Genomic DNA, 22,058 nt, shown 5'->3' on the forward strand with positions numbered 1-22,058 from the left:
CAGATGGTACTCTTGTCAGCTTTTGCCTCCCTCAGGAGGAGTGGGTGCCCTGAGGCTGAGCAGCTCTGCTGGGTGCTGGAAGATGGCTTTGGCATACGGATGCATGAGGCGGCTCACGGAGCAGTGCTGCCAGGGAAGCAGTCCTTCCGGGAAGCCGATGTGGCCACCCCGAGCTGTGACGAGCAGTGCAACGTGGGGAGAATGTTGGGCAGCCTGTAGGGGAAGGGCTAGGAGGCGTTGGAGAGGAGGTCAGGAGCCCTGGCCTCTGCTGAGAGCCCAGGCTCTTTCCGCTTGCACTGCATGGCCCATTTCCCCCGGGGCCTGAAGCGTCCAGATCCCAGGTGCTCGCTGTGGACCGGGGAGAAGGGGTCATCAGCTGCATTGAGGCAGAGCACAGGGAGCTGGATGGCATCTGCCTTGGTTCTTGGGCTTGCTGCTCGGTAATAGGCAGCACAGTCTTGATGTCCGAAGACCACAGTTGCGTAGCGCTCATCAAAGTGGTGGATTGTGTGGGCCTGCAGGTGGTGGCGGGTGGGATAGGCTAGGATGAGGAAAGGGAATAAGGTGTTGGAAGAACAGTTTTGGGCCGAGAGGGGAGAGTTGAAACACTCTACCTGTAGCACAAAGCCTACATTCACCACCTTTTCCATCACCTTTCTGTTTCTGCAGAAGAACACATAGGATGGGACTTCCCTGGTGGCACAGTGGTTAAGAATCCACCTGCCAATGCAGGGGACACGGGTTCGACCCCCTGGTCCAGGAAGATCCCACAGGCCGTGGAGCAACTAAGCCCACGTGCCACAACTACTGAGCCTGTGCTCTAGAGCCTGTGAGCCACAACTACTGAAGCCCACACGCTCTAGAGCCTGTGCTCCGCAATGAGAGAAGCCACTTCAACGAAGCCCGTGCACCACAACAAAGAATAGTACCCGCTCGCCGCAACTAGAGAAAGCCTGCGCGCAGCAATGAAGACCCAACGCAGCCAAAAAGAAAAATTAAAAAAAAAGAACACATAGGGCTTTGGCTCTACTCCTGGACCTGACCCAGAGCCAGCCTCTGTCCTACCTCACGAGTGAGAAAATCAGATAGGGAACTGACCCGAGCACTGGGAGAACCTGGCATGTCTGCCATCCTACCCTGTCTGCTTCCCTTTTCCACTTGTCAAGACCCTACCGGTTCCCAGCTCGGCAGAGCCCAGCAGTGAGGTGCTGACTGAAGAGCAGTGAGTTCAGTGGGGTCTCCAGGGAGCAGGTGGTCTCAGAGGTATCCCAGCATGCAGGTAGAGTCAGTGCTGCCACCAACCCCGCAGCCCGTCCCATTCGAGCCAGCTGGTTCAGCTAATATCCTGCAGGATTGGCGCAGGGGCCATGAAAGAAGGGTTTGTATTGGTGAGTTGGAACAGGAGAACGGGAGAGAACATGGAGGAGGAAAGAGAAGAAGGAAGACTGGGCCTTTGGGTTAAGTGCAGGCAGCCTTGACCCTCTGAGAGAGATGCCCACAGCCAGCAGTGGAGCTTGGAAGTAGCGGCTCTTTATGTGGTTCACGACTGTCTCCAGATCTTCAGTGTTGCTGGCACAGAGGGCCCTGTAGGTCTGAGGCAAACCGGATCACTGGGTAGGGAAGGAGGCCCTGACCAGAAGGCAGAAAAGTGAAAGGACTCAAGAAATGGAAGACAGGTAGGTTGGGGCCCAGGGTCTCTGAAGGGAGCGGGGTGAAGGGCCACGACGAGGAAGGAGGGTACTCGCCAGCAGTTCTTCCCCACGGCAGCCCCGGTTATTAAATACGATAGCCCTGGGGCACACACAGGTACATGTTAGGCAGACCCTCCGTAAGGGCTCCTCCCCTTTTGGTAGGTTTCAGAAAGGCCTCCGTCAAAAGGTGCCCTTCATATGGTACCTCCTCCCCATAGCAGGGTCTGAATTGACCCTCCCCCGACCCCCAGCACACAATTCTAAGTTATCAGACACCACCCAATTCTGCTGGGCTGTGTCCATCCTTACCTATAGCCATCCTCCAAAGCTTGGTCAGCTAGTGCAAGATATATGTCTCCTAACTACTGCCCGTGATACCAGGAAGCAGCAATAACAATGGCTGGGTGGTAGGGTCAGGATATTGACTGCTGTTAGGCTGCTGGCCCAGTCTAGGAGGAGCTGTCCGCTATCCGGGGTTTCGAGAACTTCCCTGTGGTTTTGGAGAAAAGGGCACAGAAAGATACTATTAGGAACTCCATGTACTTCGAAAGATTTTACGCCCTCTCCCTCCCCAAACAACTCCCACAAGTTACCAGCATCATTTGAGGGCATGCATTATGCAAAACATTAAGACTGTAACGAGGTATAATGGGACATAAAAGATTTGAGTATTACCTCATGGTTGTGCAATTACATAGCCTTTCCATATAGCCACTCTGGTTACCCTTAGCACACTGAGGTAGATGGGTCAAAGGTTACCCCCATTTTAAAAGAGGTACACGAGTAGGATTCCCCTGTACTTGCAGCTTCGTGTTCACCCCCATCTGTCCCTTCTTACCTTGAGTAAGGGGCTACAGGCGGAGACTGCAGTAAGACTCTGAAGATGGTTTGTAGCCGCCCCTCAAAACACCAGAGCGTAGGGTAGAAAGTCTCCACAGTGACTGGACAGTGTCGCTCCAGGAAGGCCAGAAACTGGGACCCAGTCACCAGTTGTGGCCTCTAGTCACACAACACAATGTGCCTCACTCCCCTGATTTTTGCACCAAGCCAGTGAGGTACCTGATACTGGAGTGACCCCTTTCCAGAGGCCAGCCTGCAGGGCACTGCTTTGGGCGTGAGAAATCTAGCATACCTCAGTCTGGAATGGTCAAGTCACCTCTGTTAAGATAGTCCCACTAGGGCCCCAACTCCAGTCCTAGAGTGTCACCTCTCCAGAATTGCCCCTGAACCGACTTCCACACTCAACCTATCCATGCCCCAAACCCATTTTGGAGAGAGTAGGTAATATAAGTTGCCCAGCTGATCTGCAGGAAAGGTTGGGATCCTGGACAGAGGCTGAAGAAATGCAGCACCATTTAATCTGTGACTTTTGCCTTTTGAATTGTCTACACTTCTGCCAGTTGAATTATCCACACTCTCGTCTCAAAACTAGCTCCGGTCACGCTGGCTCCTTCTGATTTTAGCATTCCATTGTTGCATATTCCCATTCCCTGTTGCATGTGCTCGCTGCTGAAGGGCTTCTTTGTACCGCACCACCTCATTTTCTTACCTAACAGCCCCTGCTGTTAGACCATGCTCTAAAGGAGGAATAGTCCCAATGGGAACAGATTTTCTCTTTCTTCATGCCAGCCAGGAGGAAGGTAACAGGGATAGGATGGTGGGCCAGATGAGGTCATTGGGCACTTAGCCCTATCTTTCAACCTCTCTGCTTGGTTCTCTGGATACACATCAGGTGAATGAGAGGGCCCAGCCACAGAGAAGGCTTATGAAGGGGGAGTATGCTGTACAAAGACAGAAGGCCTCAGACTCAAGAAATAGAAATTGCATTTCTGTTGCAGGCCTAAAGGGACCCAAGGACCAATTCCTATTTCTTCTTGCAGTCAAAAGGGGCTACGTAAATTATGAACTAGAGAGGCCAGGTTGGTACTGTGACTGTTGTGACTCGTACCCTGGGCCTTAAGCCCTGGAATAATAACACCTGTGATTCATTGTATGCTATTTGCTGGCACTAGGCTAAACCCAACCTTATTATAAGAAACTATGACAGGTTAAGTTGTTTGCCCAAAGTCACACAGCTAGCAAAAGGCAAAGTGGAATAATAATTATGATACTAGGCAAAATATTCTCTGACATAAATTGTACCAATATTTTCTTAGGTCAGCCTCCCAAGGCAATAGAAATAAAAATAAACAAATAGGACCTAATCAAGATTACATCTGCTTTTGCAGGTCAAGCTTTTTCTAATCAAGCTTTTGCACAGCAAAGGAAACCATAAAATGAAAAGTCAACCTACAGAATGGGAGAAAATATTTGCAAACAATGAGACCAACAAGGGCTTAATTTCTAAAATATACAAACAGTTCATACAACTCAACAACAACAAAAATAAACAACCCAATCGAAAAATGGGCAGAAAAAAAAAAAGAAAAAAATGGGCAGAAGACCTAAATAGACATTTCTCCAAAGAAGAAATATAAATGGCTAATAGGCACATGAAACGATGCTCAATGACTCTAATAGCAAAATGCAAATCAAAACTACAGTGAGGTAACAACCCACACCAGTCCGAATGGCCATCATTAAAAACTCTACAAATAACAAATGCTGGAGAGGATATGGAGAAAAGGGAACTCTCCTACACTGTTGGTGGGAATGTAAGTTGGTACAGCCATTATGGAGAACAGTATGGGGGTTCCTCAGAAAACTAAAAATAGAATTACCGTATGATCCAGCAATCCATACAAAATATATCCATACAAAATTCTAATTCAAAAAGATACGTGCACCCCTATGTTCATAGCAGCACTATTCATAATAGCCAAGACATGGAAACAACCTAAATGTCCATTGACAGATGAATGGATAAAGAAGATGTGGTACATATATACAATGGACTACTACTCAGCCGTTAAAACCCCCCCCCCACACACACACATTTGCAGCAACATGGATGCAACTAGATATTACCATACTAAGTGAAGTCAGAAAAAGACAAATACCATATGATATCACTTATATGTGGAATCTAAAATATAACACAAACAAACCTATCTACGAAACAGAAACAGACTCGGACATAGAGGACAGACTTGTGGTTGCCAAGGGGGAGGGGGTTGGGGGAGGGATGGACTGGGAGGCTGGGGTTAACAGTTGTAAACTTTTATATACAGGATGGATAAACAAGGACCTACTGTATAGCACAGAGAACTATATTCAATATCCTATGATAAACTATAATGGAAAAGAATATTTAAAAAGATTGTATATAAATTGTGTAACTGAATCACTTTGCTGTACAGCAGAAATTAACACAACATTGTAAGTCAACTATACTTCTATTAAAAAGTGTAAAAAATAATTATGATATTACCACCAATACTAGTAAGATTTGTTGCGTGCTCCTTATGTGCCAGGTATTGTGCTAAGCATTTTACATGATTATATCCTATAACCTTCACAATAGCTCTTTGAGATAGGTACTGTGATCCCCCTGTGGGAACGTGTTTGAATATTGAGTAAGTTGTCAAAGGTCACAAAATGTGCCAAAGCTAGGTAGCAGTGGAGCTGGGATTGAAACTAAGAGTTTGTGCTCTTAGTCACTTTACTATAATACCTCCTAGTTGCCAAGATTTTGAGTTATCAGTTTATTAAATCCTTGGTCAAACAGCTCAGTTGTGTAGAACAAGGTGCCAATAAATCACAGGTTTGATGTATGTGGGTTAGTTTCATTTTAATTCTAGTGAAGTGTTTCTTGACTTATCCCTGAGAATTAATTAGTTAAATGCCATTAGTCACTGTGGATGAATCAATTCCAATCCATTACCATGCTGGACAATCCAAACTGCATGTCCTCAGAGTGTCCAGAATGACACTTTCTCTGCATTTAAACCAGTATTTGGAAATCAAAGAAGGATTTGGAGTATAAAGTGGCAGAGGTCTCTGACTTCTCTGTGGCTGGTTGTAAGCAAAGGAAAATGTTTAGTTCAGGACAGCTCTGTTCTGAAATGACTGACTTTCCAAATCAGGCATATAAGGTAAGGTTTATAGGGTATTGTGAGGTTTGGGTTTTTTAAATTGTTTTACTAAGGCAAATGTATTCTGTAAACAATACATAGGATGTATAAAGCTCTGAAAATACAGAAAAGTTGAGGTAACATTAAATTTCCCTATAGATCATTTTAAAGGGCTTGAATCAATAGGTTTGTTAGACTCAGCTACTTAGAACCGAGTTTAATGAAAATTAAAAGATTTAGATTTTTGTCGCTATGTAAATTACATAAATTTCAGTGAGAATAAAATTTCCAAGTTCATCAAAATCATCCTCTTCGGATTTTTCCATTGCACTCTACATGGAGAGCCTAGAACTTAAAACAGGGCTGAATGAGCAAGGACAGTTAGGGTTATCCATTAGTCCTGAGCTAGGCGGGGAACCTCTGCCAGTCCTTAAGAGAAACAAGGTCCTACTAAGCTGATGGGATGATGGTGGGAGTTAGCCACCACCCCACCAACTGGTTCCTTCATTCAGAGCAGCTAATGAGAAGCTCATCTAGACTGCCTAAAAAGAAAAAGATAGTGTGCATATCTCCCTGACAGCTCAGGATGCCTTCCACCCCGCTTTTCTGCAAGTGTTTGTCCACATCATCGGCAGCAGCACCCCTCCGATGACTGAAAGGCCCAGCTGGCATGGGGAGTACGCGGGATGCAGAGAATCCAGGCAGGCAAAGAGCCGACTCTCCGTTAGGTGATAGTAGCAAAGCTGAGCCTGGCTGGAGCGCGGGGCCGGAGTGGTGGTGGGGCTGTGGCGTTAAATTTCACCTGGGCCAGGAGACCCCACCCAGCCAGCCTCCACAAAGGGCTCGAGCCCCGGCTGGAAGCTGCCCTCAGACTCGAGTTACCTACACCCGCCGGAGAGAGCTCTGGACCCGCACCCACCGGGGCCACCCATGCCCAGTAGTAGCCCAAGTAGAGGGCACCGCCTAGTGCCAAAAGCAGAAAGAATGATTCTGTCCAGGTGTCATCTTGGGGGCCCAGGGAGGAGCTCAGCCTCTCGCGTTGCTGAGTCTCCACTCCCAAGTTCTTGACCGGCTCTGACACCTGAGCTTCGATTAGTGGGCCCGCAGGTGCGCGCTGGGCCCCGCCCGTTACACGCCATTGGACAGCCTGTGCGGGTTCCGCCCGCACTGCCCGGCGATTCGGGGACCCAGGCCCCGCCCACCGCCCGTGCTCCTGGCGGCGGGCGTGGCGAGGGCGGTGCTAGGGCGGTGCTAGGACGTCGAGCGGGTGTGTGTACCGCGCCTGGGCAGTCTGCGCGGAGCTGAGCCCAGTGTCTTGCGAACGGCCTCTACGGCTCCTGCCTCCGCTTCGCGATCACCGGCCCTGCGGCCTCTCGTAAGGACTAGCGGCCTTCCCCGCAGCCGCCATCTTGAGGGGCAGCTCCAGCTCCGTCTTCCTCAAACCCTGCCCCGGAGCGGCGAGTCTGACAGCCTGGCCAGAGCCCCCCAGCCTCTCAGTCAGTCACACACAGGGCACAGCCACTGACGTGCTCACACCACTCCACTCCCGTAGTGTTCAGTCATTGACAGTGGCCCTCACACACTGGACACGATCATTCACACCGACACCCCACAGTGTCACGTGGTCAAGTTTCAGCTACTTGAGTGAGTGCCATTCCGCACAGAGTCACACACACATGGGTTAAAGCCACTCGTCCAGTGTCACTCTACGCTGCCTCATACAATCCCTGTCACAAGTACAATAGATACTTACTCATCACCCACTGTGTACCAGGCACTTGGGATGCTGTTCCTGTCTTCACTGGGATATGGAAACAAGTAAGTAATCTACTAGAGCAATGACTCAACGTTGACTGAAGATTGGAATTATCTGTGAGTTTCTAAAACTAGCGGTGCCCAGGCCCTACCCGCTGTTATGGTTGGTCTAGAGAGGAGCCTAAGTATTAATAACAACTTTAAATCTCTCTGGAAGACTCAAATGTGTAATCAGGGTTGAACCCCTGCAACAGAGCATGGTGGTAGATAAGGGAAGTACTAGCTGCAGTGGGAGCCCCGGGGAGGGTGCCCAGACTCCATGGATCAGAGAAAGCACACCCAGATATTAAATGACAATACATTTAAGGCGAAATCAAAAAATAAGTAGTAGTTTCCAAGACAAGGTGGAGGAGGGGAGAGAGTAATTGTTCCAGGAGAGGGGAGAGCACAAGCAAAAGCCTGGATGTGAGAGACTTCTTAAAGGAACCAAAAGAAATTTGGTGTTGCTGGAGCATGTGAGATGGTCAGGAATCAGGTTGTGGGCAGCTGCATAAAGGATGTTAGGCTTTATCCTAAGGGTGGAGGAAAGCCATCAGAGTTTTAAGAAGGGGTGGGCGACATGATCAGAGTTATATTTCAGAAGAATCATTCAGGCTACTTTGAGAATGGATTGGAGGGGGATGAAAAGCAGGCTAATTAGGAGGCTGTTAACGGAAATTTGGCGTGGACCAGGGCTGCCTGGACTGGGGGAAGGCTCAGGAGAGGAGTGAAGATCTTTAAGATAGGAGGCAGAACTGATAGGACTTGGTAGTAGGTTGGAGGTGGGGGAAGAAGGAGGAATCATGGACGACTGCATAGATTTCTGACTGCATAGATTCAGGGATGCATGGTGGTAACATTGGGATAGAGAAGCGGGGGGAGGGGAAGTTTTGAGGAGGAAGATGATGCATTCTGATTCAGACACGTCTGGGGTGCTGGTAGGTGTTCTAATTGTGTTTTCTTAGATTCTGAATTTGTCTCTTTGGCATCCATTAATCACAGGACCAAACTAACAGCCAAAGTTGTTCACGTCTCCCCTGCAATCCAGAGGCCATACTCTGAACCACTTCCTTTATCCAACTCTCACACACCAAACCAATATTTTCCCTTTCCTAGATAAACCCAGGACCAGGGACCAGTCAACTAGCGACAGCCCCTATGCCCCAAAGCTCTCTGAAGTTATTAAAACTAGCCAACCCTAAACTGTTTAACCTGCCTCGTCTTGCTTTTCTAGTTTAATAAAAGCTGTGGCCTCTGCCTTCCCCTTGCTCCTTTCTGCCTTCTGACCTACACTGGTGCTTCCCTCTGTGGTCCTGTGTGGTGAGCTGTGCCTCTTCTTCCTGAGGGAACTGTAACATTAAACTCTTCTTTCAGTGGCATTGACCTCTCTGTGTTGTCACTCAGTCACCTTTAAAAATTAAGATCCGGCACAAATCAGTAGGCTGTTCAGTTCCTGAAGTGGCCTGGGGCTCAGAGATTGGAATTTGAGATATGGTAGTTATCAGCATTTAGATGATATATTAGCTTGCAGGGTTGCCATAACAAAGTGCTGCAAACTGGTTGTCCTGAACAACAGAAATTTATTGTTTCACAGTTCTGGAAACTGGAAGTCCAAGATCAAGGTGTCAGCAGGATTGGTACCATCTGAGAGCAGTGAGGAAGAACTTGTTCCATACATCTCTTCTAGCTTCTGGTGGTTTGCTGAAAATCTTCAGCATTCCTTGGTATGTAGAAGCTTCACTCCAATCTCTGCCCACATCTTCCCCTGCTGTTCTCCTTGTGTGTGTGTGTGTGTGTGTGTGTGTGTGTGTGTGTGTGTGTGTCCAAATTCCCCTTTTTATATGAACACCAGTCATATTGGATTAGGTTCTACGCCAGTATGACCTCATCTTCACTAATTATATCTGCAACTACCCTATTTCCAGATAAAGTCACATTCTGAGGTATTGGGGGTTAGGACTTCAACATATGAATTTTTGAGGGACACAGTTCAACCCATAAGAGATAGTGATGGAAGCTACGTGAATGGAAGAACACATGAGCAGATGGGGAATGAGGAGAGAGCCCAGAGGAACTCCGACACAGGAAGAAACTAAGAAAAAATGACTAAAGAGAGAGGAATGGTATTGCCGAAACCAATGATACCATGACCCAGGGAGGTAGTGTCCAGCAGTATCCACCTGCCCACCACAGGAAGGAGGACAGGGTGACTTTGATGAGAGTCAGTTTGTTGTTGTGGATGGATGCTGATGGGAAGGAGCTGATGGGGAGGGAGAAGTTGAAGATTCCAGAGAGATAAGAAGTCGTGCACTCAAAGAACTAAGTCTTTGAGCCAGTGGGTGAGGAAGTAGTCTGAAGCCTGGGTGGAGGAACTGGCTGCTCTGAGAAAATTGGTGACACTGCGTTTTGACCACGAAGCTATAGCCACACACTGCAACGCTGTGCTGGCAAACGGCTGCCACTGTCACCCTTAAGCTGATACTTTCCCAGGCCCCCCCTCCCCCACCATGGCTCCGATGGAGCCACTTCTCAGTGCTGTGCAGTCACAGTCACACAGTGATACCCTCACCGGACACCGACAGTCACGGGTGTCACTTGAGCATCACAACTCAGGAGGAGTTCAGCCAGATACCCCAACAGACACACCACTCACATCCTGTACGGTCACACACCCGGACAGCCCCGCATTGGCCATACTCTCTCAAGTGCCGCCATGCTGGATACACCCCCTACCGTGCCACAGGTCTCTCATCCACGCAGCCACATACACCAGTCACAATCACAGGCTAACAGTAAGTCACATTCTATCTTGTCACACACATCTGGGGCCCAGCAGGGAGTGAGCGCCCAGTTAAACGTGCTTCTCGTTACGCACCAGCTTCATCATCTGTCTCTTTGCCTCTCTCTCTCTAGTTGTCTGTACGCACACACTCACGCACACGCTCTCCCTCGCCCGGTGCGGGCCGCAGAGGGCCGGGGTCTGCGGGCCAGGCGGGGCGGGGCGGAGACCCAGGCCACGGCGCTGGCGCTCCGGACTCTGCCCGGGCCAGGGCGGCGGCCGCAGCCGGGAGGGCTACGTGGAGCAGCCACGTGGAGCGGCCCGGGGGAGGGCCGGGCGGCGGGAGCCGAGGCGCGGCGGCCGCGGCGGCGCACAGCCTCGAGCGACGACCCAGCCGGACCCGGCCAGAGCCGCGCCGCGCCGCCGCAGGTGGGTGCGATCCCCGCCCGGGGCTGACGGGCTGGGGGCCGGGGACCCCGCCGCGGGCAGCCGGGAATACTGGGCGCCGCGGGGCGGGACCGCGGGCAGAGGCGGTCTCCTGGCCTCCAGGTCGGAGGCTGAAGGCGCAGTCCCTCCGCATCCCCTGCGGCTCGGACGCCGCCGGAGCGCTGGCTCTCGCCTCTGGGCGCCTCTCCGAGGTTACCCCTGAGAGCACGTAGAGGGAGGGCCTAGAAAGCAAGGCCTGAGCTCCCTCGCTGTGATGAGGGGGGTTCACAGTCCCCCAAGGGCTTTTCCCTCCGGTGTCTCATTCGTTGCTCTTGACAGTCCCGGGGGGAGGGGAGGCTGGCAGGAGTTTTATCCTCATTTGACAGCGGAGGAAAAGGGGGACCGGAGAGGGGCCGAGGTTATCACCCAGCTAGAAGTGGCAGGGGGAGCCCAGCTCTCAGGTGTGGGACCCATTTGGCTGTATAGCCAGTGCCTCTTCTCTTGCGCCGGCGGGTGGGAGGTGCTGGGAGTCACAGGCGGCCCTAGAGAGATAAGTTAAGGGAGAGGATTGAGCTCAGAATTACTTCTGACAGTTCGAATTAGGCAGAAATGGAATGCGTGCCCTGTGGGTGGTAGGCTCCTGTCCTGGAAAGTCCAGTGGAGGCTGATGGCCACTGACAGGCATGCTGTGCAAGCAGTTTTGCACTGGATGGGAAGTCAAGCAAGAGAAAAGGCCCCGCCACATCCTAGAGTCTCTGAAATACTCAGGGAGCATCTACTCACTGCCATGCACTCAACCTACATTATTCCATTGCATCCTCCCCAAGCCCCTACAAGATAGATACCACTATCCTCATTTTTTAAAGTGAAGATCCCAGAGCTCAGAGACACGGAGACACCTGCTGAGATCACACTGTTAGTACTGTGAGAGGCTGGATTTGATCAGAGGTCTAACTGCAAGGCCAGGCTTTCCTCCCATGCACTGGTGCAAAGACTTGAAGAAATCAGAGGCTAGAGGATCATTGTGAGTGTGTGTGTGTGTGTGATGTGAATAACTTTATTGAATTATATCACAACTCTAGCGGTTGTGGTGGCTTTTCTGTGGTCATTAGGGTAAATTATGTTTATGCACGTTATAGAAAATGATGAGGAACGTTTTTATTTGACAGGCAGTTGTTCAATAGCTGCTCTATTTCTGTTTCTTATAAAAGCTTTTGTAAATACTGTAGTGAGAAATGTGAACGTGTGAAGCAATCACATTACACCAACCTCATTACACATTACTTGAGGTGCCTTAGCCTGACTTCCTTTAAATAATAGAGGTGAGTTACCTGTACTAAAGGTGCCATGTTTGGAAGCATGACTGAGGAGAATATTACTGAGATGACACTAAAAGTTCACGTGCAATTATTTGTTTCTGAAGTGGACTGAAACCAGAGTGCTAGGGTTGTCAGGAGAGCGCAGGGTGTTCCAGGTAAAGGGTGGGACAGCTTGGGCAAAAGCACTGCAAAGTGAAAATGAAAAGTATTTTGCAGACTCCAGTAACCCCTCTGTCTGAAGCAGAGCATTAGTATAATGGAGCACTGGAAGATGAGTCTAAAATGGTAACTCGATATCTGATTGTAGAAGGCCTTAAATGTCCAGGTGAAGACTCTGGACTGTAATAGAAATAGGGAGCCATTGAAGGTTTTGGAGCAGTGGAGTTCCAGCAAAGGAAGAGTACTCTACGTATGGAGGGTTCTTTAAATCGAAAAGATAGCAGAGGCAGGGACAAGAATAATAGACTCCTTGTGCAATGAGTAATTCATTATCCACTTAGTATTCACTGTAACTCTGTGACGTAAGTACTATTATTATCTCCATTATGCAGATAAGTTTAGTGAGGGTAATTAACCTACCCGAGGTCACGGGGACAGTCTGTGGTGGAGCTGGGATTTGAACCTAGGTCTGGCTGGTTCCATAGCTCTGTCCTCTGTCCACTGCACATGCTGAATAGTTGCACACATGGGACACAGGACCAAGAGGAGGAGAGTAAGAGTAATTCATGTGGGCAGGTTCAGGACCAGGTCTTACTTTTCAGGGCTCAGTGCAAAACTAAGATTAAGAATTTCAAGACAGAGACAGCAGAGCATTAGACTAAGCCCAGGGCCCTTTTGAGAGCAGGGCCCTGTGTGACTGCCAAGAAGGCAGTTCCAATCATTATGACAACCTGACAAATCACCTCAGGACTCAGTGGCTGAAAACAATAACATTGACTTTGCCTATGAGTGTACATTCCGGGTAGGGCAGAGAAGGCAAGCTCAGTTCTGCTCCATCAGTGTTGGCTGGGGCAGCTCGAAGGCTGGGGCTTGGAATGATCTACAGGTTTGCTCTCTCACCTGCCTGGCCCTTGGGTGGGGAAGCGAGCAGCTGGAGGCTAGAGCAACTGGGGCTCCTCAAGCATCCCTGTCCCTATGTGCTCTCTCCACGTGGTCTTTTCAGCGTGGCAGACTTCTTCCTTGGCGGTTCAGAGCTCCAGAGAAGCATATCTGCATGTCAAGAGAGGGAGAGAGAGAACCAGAAACAGGCATAAACCGTGTTGCCTTTTATGACTCAGACTTGGAGGTCCCATGGTGTCATTTCTGCTATTTGTTTGAAGTGAGTCGCTGAGTCCAGATCATATACAAGGAAGGGCAAATTTAACTCCAGCTACTTCCCACAAGAAAGAATTGGTAGATGTTTTTCAAAGCAGCACAGTTGGCCTAATGAGTGACTGGATTCGTGGGATCCGATAGGTGTTTCCCCTCTATCCCTGAACTGCTACCACCAGAGTCATTCTTTGTTGTTTCCAAATGTCCTCTTTTAAAAGGCAACTCCTAGTGATGATAACACATTACGTCTGGATAATAGGTTTTGACAGCTCTGAGGGATTTAAATGACTCCTGTGCCTCCTGTTAGCCTAGGTCCTGGCAGTTAACAGATGGGAGGAGAAAGCAGTTGGAGGGTATCCAGGTGGGAAGACCAGGATGGTGTGAAGCGCCCACAGAGCAATCCAGAAAAGCTTCTGGAAGGAAGATGCCTTATCGTATAACCAGGCTCTGCGCTTTACACGTCTTGTCCCATTTAATCCTCACCACACCCCAAGAGGTGCTCTCATCAACCTCATGTTAACAGACAGAGGTTCTGAAACACAGGAGGCACACAGCTAGTGAGCTGCAGAGCCTGGATTTGAATTTAGGCAGCCAGAGATTAGGGCCCATACCCTTAAACTTTGGGCTATGCCACCTACTCCTTAGCAATTCTGTGTTTCTCTGTTTTTCTCTTCATCATTGCTCTAACATTTGTATCATTTCCTACTTACATAAATATGTAAACTTTAAGGAGGAAAAATAATAGGTAATTTTACCTAATATTATCATCTTACTTATAAAATAGTGCCTCACATATAGTAGGTGCCCAATAAATATTGAAGAAATGAGTACCATTAGCCCTACTCTATAAACTTATATTTACACTTGCCTTCCCTACAAAGGCTCGCCTTCCTGGTCCTTGTCACTCAAGGTCTTGACTTCGACTGGTACTTCCCATGTTGTCCTCTGCGGCATCCAGTCCTGGGTCTATATCTTCTGGCCTTCTCCTTTTGGCCTCTTCTGGCCAGCTGGCCCTCTCAGTCATTTCGTGCCCCTCCTTCCACCTTAGAGCCTGGAGCCCTCAGACCCCTCTCTTTAAACCAGCAGCATGCTGGATACCAAGAACTGGGTGAGGCAGCCCTCCTGTCCACTTGCCTAGACCCTCTCTAAGCCATTGCTTCCTAACCGCCAAGAACACTGTGGGCAGGGCCTTCTCTCTAATCCTCACGGGTTAGGCACATAACTCTGCCATTCTTGGATTTCCACTCAGTCTCCATGGGGTCTCTACGGAGGTTTCTGTCTCCAAGCCTCTGCTGGGGGTAGGGGTGGTGAACTCCACCCTGCTGAAAATCCAAATAGCCTTGAACCCTGTTCCCTCCAGTCCTCCATCACTTGTCTTCTTGAACTTGATTCATAGTGTCTTTCATAATACAGAAGTTTAAACTTTTGATATGCTCAAATCTGTCAATTTTTTCCTTTAAAACATGAATTTGAAATATTTATCATTTAAAAAAATATTAATTTATTTATTTTGGCTGCGCTGGGTCTTAACTGCGGCATGCGGGATCTTTGTTGTGGCATGCGGGATCTTTAGTTGCAACATTCAGGAATCTTTTAGTTGCAGCATGCGGTCTCCTTAGTTGCGGCATGCGGACTCCTAGTTAAGGCATGCATGCAGAATCTAGTTCCCCGACCAGGGATCGAACCTAGGCCCCCTGCATTGGGAGCTTAGAGTCTTACCCATTGGACCACCAGGGAAGTCCCATGAAATATTTATCATTTTTAATGGCTCTGTCACATAATAGGATTTGCTTAATCATTGCCTAAATGTTACAGGTGTTAACAGTTCTTTGACTAATATTAATAGCACAGCTATAAATATCCTTATAATTTCTTTTCTGTTTGTGTTTTTCCTTACGTAATCCCCAGGATGATATTGTTGGGTAGGGGTTTTACGGCAGTTAATACACATTTGCAGATTACTCTCCAGAAATAGTTCACGTCTATAGTTCCTCAAACAATATAGGTTAATACTCACTGATTCAATTTCTTCAGTGGTTATAGGACTATTAAAATTTACTATTTATTTTGATGTCAGTTTTACTGTTAAGTTTTTCTGGGAAAATGGCTATATCTGCCAAGTTTGCAAATTTCTTCTATTCCTGTAATTATGTCCCCTTTTAATTCCCCTTTTAATTAATTTAATATTGTTTATTTGTGCCTTTTCTCTTTGTTCTTAATGAAAATTGTCAGGGGTTTTGTAGTTCATTAGTTCTTTTAAAGAAACACTAGTTTGACTTTATTGCTGCTATTATATTTTAAATTTCTTCTATCTTTTATTATTCATTTCTTTTAGTTTCTTTAAGTTTATTCTCTTTTACTAGCTTCTTGAGTTGGAAGCTTAACTCATTAGCTTTTGGCCTTTCTTCTAATATAAGTTTTTAAGTCAACCCAATTCTCCTATACATACATATATATATATATATGTATGTATGTATATATATGTGTGTATATATATATTCCCCCCACCCCTGCACCACACACCTTGTGGGATCTTTTTTTTTAAAAAAAAAGTTTTATCTTTTCTCTCTTTTTTTAAAAAAATTTATTTATTTATTTTTTATTTTTGACTGCATTGGGTTTTCTTTGTTGCGTGTGGGCTTTCTCTAGTTGTGGCGAGTGAGGGCTACTCTTTGTTGTGGTGTGAGGGCTTCTCATTGCGGTGGCTTCTCCTGTTGCGGAGCATGGGCTCTAGGCGCGTGGGCTTCAGTAGTTGCAGCACACAGGCTCAGTAGTTGTGGCATGTGGGCTCACTAGTTGCAGTGTGTGGGCTCAGCAGTTGTGGCTCACAGGCTCTAGAGCTCAGGCTTAGTAGTTGTGATGCACAGGCTTAGTTGCTCCACAGCATGTGGGATCTTCCCGGACCAGGGCTCTCACCCGTGTGCCCTGCATTGGCAGGCGGATTCTTAACCACTGCGCCACCAGGGAAGTCCCGGCTTGTGGGATCTTAGTTCCCTGACCAGGGATTGAACCTGGGCCCTGGGCAGTGAAAGCGCCGAGTTCTAACGACTTGACCACCAGGGAATTCCCCAACCCACTTCCCCTTTAATACTGTTTTAGCTACATACCTTGTTTTATGTATGTTTTCCCAGTATTATACAATCCTCAGTATTCAACAGTTTCCATTATGATATCCTTCTTTGACCCATATGTAAGTGTACCTTTTAAATTTTTTATATAAATGAGATTTTTACATCATTTTTGTTATTGATTCCTAATACAATTGCATTTAGTCATGTAACAGTATGAGACTGATTCTTTAATATTTGCTGAGCCATATTCTTTGGCCTATTGCTTGTCAGTTTTTATAAATATTCCACATGTGTTGAGAAGAAAATGTATTTGCTAAGTGACTGGAGTTGGGTTCTCTATTTGTTCATTAGCTCAGGCTTAGAAAATATTTTATTCAATCGTCTACATTCTTACTAATTTTTAGTCTGCTTAATCTTTCAAATACTGTATGAGGTATGTTAAATTCTCCCACCATAATGGCAGATTCGATTTTCCTGATTGTGTTTATGCCAGTTTTTTTTAAAGAATTTATTTGTTTTAGAATAGTTTTAGGTTCACAGCAAAATTGAGAGGTTTCCCATATACGTCCCGCCCCACACATGCACAGCCTCATCCATTATCAACGTGCCCCACCAGAGGGGTACAGGATGAACTGATGAACCTATACTGACACATCGTAATCATCCAAAGTCCATAGTTTACCTTAGGGTTCACTCTTGGTGTCGTTTGGGTTTGAACAAATCTATAATGACACGTCTCTATCATTATAATATCATATAGAGTATTTTCACTGCCCTGAAAATCCTCTGTGCTTCACCTATTCATCCCTTTCATGCCCAGTCCCTGGCAACCACTGATCTTTTTACTGTCTCCGTAGTTTTGCTTTTTCCAGAATGTCATACAATTGGAATCATACAGTGTGTAGCCTTTCCAGATCGGCTTCTTTCCCTTAGTAATATGCATTTAAGATTCTTCCGTGTCTTTTCATGGCTGAATAGTTCATTCCTTTTTAGCACTGAATAATATTCTTTGTCTGGATGTACCACAATTTCTTTATCCATACACCTATCGAAGGGTATCTTGGTTGCTTCCAAATTTTGGCAATTGTGAATAAAGCTGCTATAAACATCTGCGTGCAGGTTTTTGTGTGGACATGAGTTTTCTGCTCCTTTGGGTAAATACCAAGGAGTTTAATTGGTGGATTGTATGGTAAGAACATGTTTAGTCTGGAATGAAATCACCTAAGTGTCTTCTAAAGCGACTGTACCATTTTGCACTCCCACCATCAATGAATGAGAGTTCCTGCTGCTCAACATCCTTGTCAGCACTTGGTATTGTCAATGTTCTGGATTTTTGGTCATTCTAACAGGTGATAGTGTTATGCCAGTTTTCGTTTTAGGTGTTTTGAGGCTATGCTATTAGGTACATACAGGTTCAGAATCATTATATCTTCCTAGGGGATTAAACTTTTGTGCATTTTGTCATGATACTTTTTTATCTATAATAATGCTTTTCACCTTAAATTCTATTTATTCTAATGTCAATAAAACTCTGCCAGCTTTCTTTCCTCTAGTATTGCTTTATATATCCTTCTTCCACCGTTTTGTTTTCTGTGACTTTACTTTTTAGGTTAATCTCTTGAAAATTGCATGTAACTTGTATGTTGTTTTATGTACCTTTTGATAATCTCTATTTCTTAACTGATGAGTTTATACAATTTATGTTTATTACAATTTATGAGTTTATACAATTTATGTTTATCAATTTATGATATACTTGGATCTTTTTTTTTTTTTCTGTGGTACGTGGGCCTCTCACTGTTGTGGCCTCTCCCGTTGCGGAGCACAGCTCTGGACGCGCAGGCTCAGCGGCCATGGCTCACAGGTCTAGCTGCTCCGTGGCATGTGACATCTTCCCGGACAGGGCCACAAACCCGTGTCTCCTGCATTGGCAGGCGGACTCTCAACCACTGCGCCACCAGGGAAGCCCTACTTGGATCTATTTTTACCATCTTATTTTATGCTTTCTATTTGTCTTCCTTTTAAATTATTTTTTAGGTTCTTTTTTTTCCCCTATTATCTCCTCCATGATGCTTTTTTTTTTTTTTTTTTTGGTTGCGGCAGGTCTTAGTCTACAAACTATGTAGACTCACTATATCTGTTGGGGCCCACGTATGTCTAGAAAAACAGAGACAGTTTCTATGACTCTCGGGAGCTTCACCTTCTTGTGGACTTCCACGTTGTGCTGCTTCTTCCTCAAGGCAGCTCTATTTGCACAGCTACACATGTATCTACCTGTTGGCCAGTTGCCCTCTGCCTCTAGGAAGAGCTCTTAGGAAGCTGATGTTCCCCCTGCAGTGGTCCTGAACCTTATCAGGGTCATGGAACTCTTTGAGAATCTGCTGAAAGCTACACACCTTTCTCCAGGAAAATTCAATGCCAGCCAAAGTGTAGGGTACCATTTCAGAGGGTTCCTGATCCTCTGCTCTAGACCATCAAGCACCTCATGATTTGTCTTCCTAAAGATGAGTTTGAGGTCTCAGCCTCAGCTCTGGAGGTCTTCCGCTTCCTCAGAAACTCACGATCATGCACACACTCCTGGGACTGACTGGAACGCTTCATGCTCTGCACATTGATAGACACTCTGTTGGACTATTTTCATTTAATCAAGTGATGTGCTGCCAATGGGCCTGCACAATGTAGGTCTAAAGGAAGGTTTTTGTTTTTTTCCTTTCTATTGGGATCTGGTTTTCCTGTGTTTAATAAATAGCAATTCTTGGGACCACTGTTGGATTGACCCTGATTTGTTGTGTTTTCAAGCCCTACCTGAGTGTAGACCTATTTCAAGGAGTCTAGTCTCTTTTGATTTGTTCTTCAGTGAGTTTTTATACAAATACAAATACAGATACAAACCAACAATCTGTTTCCCTCCCTGTTTAAGGCTTGGTCTTTTTGTGACTCTGTGCACTTCTAATTTGGCCTTTTTCTCATCCTCTCTGAACTAGTTTCCACTCGTAAAATGAGTGGACTGAACTACATCATATGTGCTTAAACTGCACTTCTCCAAGCACCTGGGGGACTGGCAGGGCAAGAGTGGGATAGTCCTGCCCGCAGCACGGCTTCCCCCAGCACAAGTCTGCGTTATGCGCTTTACATGCTGGATCCGGAATAAGGTTTATTTTGAGCAAAGTTCCTGATGTCCGTGTGTGGCTCCTCCCTGCACAGGAGTCCTGTCACCTGGGTGGCAGGTAGAGGCAGGGAGAGAGGCGTTCCTGTCTAACCCACCAATTCCCCCCTCTGTGGCAGACACTGCTTCCCTCTGATTCCCTAACCCCGTTTCCTACTTCCAGCTACAGGAAGGATGTTACCTGTGACGATGAGAACGTCAGTGCTGCTGCTGCTACTGCCCCTGAGTCAGGCTGTTCCCAAACACGGCACCACAAGGTAACGGGATTCAGAGGGCAGGGCTGTGGGCTGGGAGCAGGGGGGTCTCTGGAGAATCAGAGGTATGCTGTGGGCCCCCCTGGGAGGCGGAAGACTGGGTGTACGCTCCCTGACTTCTGTATCATCCCCACCACCTCAGCTTCTGCCTCGTGCCTGTTAGAGTGCCCTCTGCAAAGTGGGCATCGACACGTTTGCTGGACTCACTTGGAAACCGGGAGCTCATTTCCAATGAGATGTGAGGCTATAAGCTTGGGAAGGGGCTACAGTCCTCTTATCAAGACCTTATAGTGGAAGCTCCAAAGAAATAGAGATCATTAGCATATCACTTCTATTTTATTTGAATATCTTTCTTGAGGTTTTGTGTCTTAATATTATGCAGTGGGTATGCTGGGTGGGGTCGGGGGACGGATACAGCCACAGCAGCAAGGGCTGGCAGCAGCGACAAAAGTTGCTGTAGCAGCTCCTGCCAGCTCTCTGGCATCACACATCTGGACTGACTGGGGCCAACAGGGATCCCTGTCCAGAACTGCGAGCAAATGTTGAGCTTTAAAGACTGACAAAAAGCCCCTGAGCAGATCGAAACTACAAAACCAACATATATGCCCTCAACTTGGGGTAAAAAAGAGTCCACTTTGTGTCATGGAGCAAATCGGGTCTGTATAAAACTGGGCAGTGCCACCAGGCTCAGCCAGAGACCTGTCCCCCGCCTCCCAGCGTCACAGAGGAAGCGTTGCCGTGATGCATGTTGTCCTGCCGCCCACTGTGGTGGTTTCTTGGGTCTCCAACTTGTGTCTGCTAGGTGCGGCTTCCTCTGGCCTCCACCAAACCAGATGTTTTATTGGGATTTTCACTTACCATCTAAGCTAGGAATCTGCAAAGGCAGAGTCTGGGGAGTAAGGTTCTGCTTCTGAGGAGGCCAGAATGGCCTCCTCCCCACAAGGTTTTTGGGGACCTGGAGAAGCAGCTCCCTTTGGGTCTGGGGGGAGAACTCTACCAGGAGCTTGGGGATGGAAGGCTGTGAGGCTGGGCCCTCAGAGGAGGCCCTTTGCGAGGCCGGTGCTTCCCTCCCTCCTCCAGGCTGGACCCTGAAGTGCAGCATCCACCTCTACCCAACCCCTTCCAGCCAGGCCAGGAGCAACTTCAGTGAGTAGGCTGGGGTGGGGCGCACCCGAGGGCCAGGCCTGGGGCTGCAGACTGGCCTCTCGTGGACTGATTTTCCGCTTTTCTGCAAGACTTCTGCAGAGCTACCTAAAGGGACTAGAGAGGATGGAAGAGGAGCCGGAGCACATGAGCCGGGAGCAGGGTGAGGGGCTGGGCCGATGGGGCCCGTGGACGGGAGGCCCAGGGCAGCCAGAGCTGGGACTGACCTCAGGCCATCCCGCGACTCCTGCCTGATCCACCTGTCCCCTGATGCGTCTTCTGATCCAGCCTCTCTTCCTTAGTTCTCCTCTACCTCTTTGCTCTCCATGACTACGACCAGAGTGGACAGCTGGATGGCCTGGAGCTGTTGTCCATGTTGACAAAAACTCTGGCCCCTGGAGCTTCCGACTCTCTCACCACCAACCCGGTAAGCCCTGCTGGATGGGGGCCCTTCTCCCAGAAGAAGACCCAGCTCCCTGGGGCTTTGGTTTTTTTCATCATGACTCTTTTGGTGAATCCCCTGTGAAAGGAGGGCTCAAAGCCTGCGTGGCAGGGATGCAGGGGGGTGTTGGGAGGGTCAGGATTCCTGGGAGCATCTCCAGTCACTATAGACCCTTCCACAGGTGATCCTGGTAGTGGATGAGGTGCTGGAGACCCAGGACCTGAATGGGGATGGGCTCATGACCCCTGCAGAGCTCGTCAACTTCCCCGGAGAGGCCCCGAGGCACACAGATCTCAAAGAGCCCCCAGAGCCACAGGATGTTGGGAGGCGGCCTCTGTTGGCTAAAAGCCCGTCAAGACAAGAAGCACATGAAGCCCCAGGTCCCAGAGAAGAAGCTGGGGGACAGGTGGAGGCCAGAAGGGAGTCCTTGGAACCTGTACAGGAGGCTGGGGGACAGGCAGAGGCTGCAAGAGAAGCCCCAGGCCCTGGAGGGGAGGTTGGGGGACAGGTAGAAGCCAGGGACACTGGAGAGAGAGCAGAAGAGCTTCCAAGGGAAACACTGGAGTCTAAGAAAACCCCAAATGAGCTTGAGGTTCATGCTGTTCAGCTGGAGAATGATGAGATATAAACCTTGAGGATACAGGTTTGC

The 22,058-nt window shown here is 47.9% G+C and overlaps 2 protein-coding genes across 2 annotated transcripts; one reads left to right on the forward strand and one right to left on the reverse strand.

Moving 5' to 3' along the window:
* Window position 1: 1 nt before the first annotated feature.
* On the reverse strand, window positions 2-10,857 carry ABHD1 (abhydrolase domain containing 1; the record flags this gene model as incomplete). Its single annotated transcript, XM_079940781.1, is given in 13 exon segments — window positions 2-227; window positions 350-515; window positions 615-663; window positions 1,174-1,338; window positions 1,340-1,345; window positions 1,480-1,592; window positions 1,746-1,791; window positions 2,001-2,031; window positions 2,034-2,049; window positions 2,053-2,132; window positions 2,135-2,181; window positions 2,530-2,690; window positions 10,438-10,857. Coding segments are annotated over 13 exon segments (1,512 nt in total). The 3' UTR covers window positions 2-15.
* CGREF1 (cell growth regulator with EF-hand domain 1) lies at window positions 6,980-22,058 on the forward strand. The gene is made up of 7 exons (XM_079940093.1): window positions 6,980-7,522; window positions 9,093-9,222; window positions 19,734-19,827; window positions 20,905-20,970; window positions 21,060-21,130; window positions 21,270-21,394; window positions 21,591-22,058. The coding sequence occupies exons 3-7, from the start codon at window positions 19,745-19,747 to the stop codon at window positions 22,035-22,037; spliced, it is 792 nt and encodes a 263-aa protein (XP_079796219.1). The 5' UTR covers window positions 6,980-7,522; window positions 9,093-9,222; window positions 19,734-19,744; the 3' UTR covers window positions 22,038-22,058.

The sequence above is a fragment of the Stenella coeruleoalba genome, assembly GCF_951394435.1.
Source record: "Stenella coeruleoalba genome assembly, chromosome: 13".
Classification (NCBI taxonomy): Eukaryota; Metazoa; Chordata; class Mammalia; order Artiodactyla; family Delphinidae; genus Stenella; species Stenella coeruleoalba.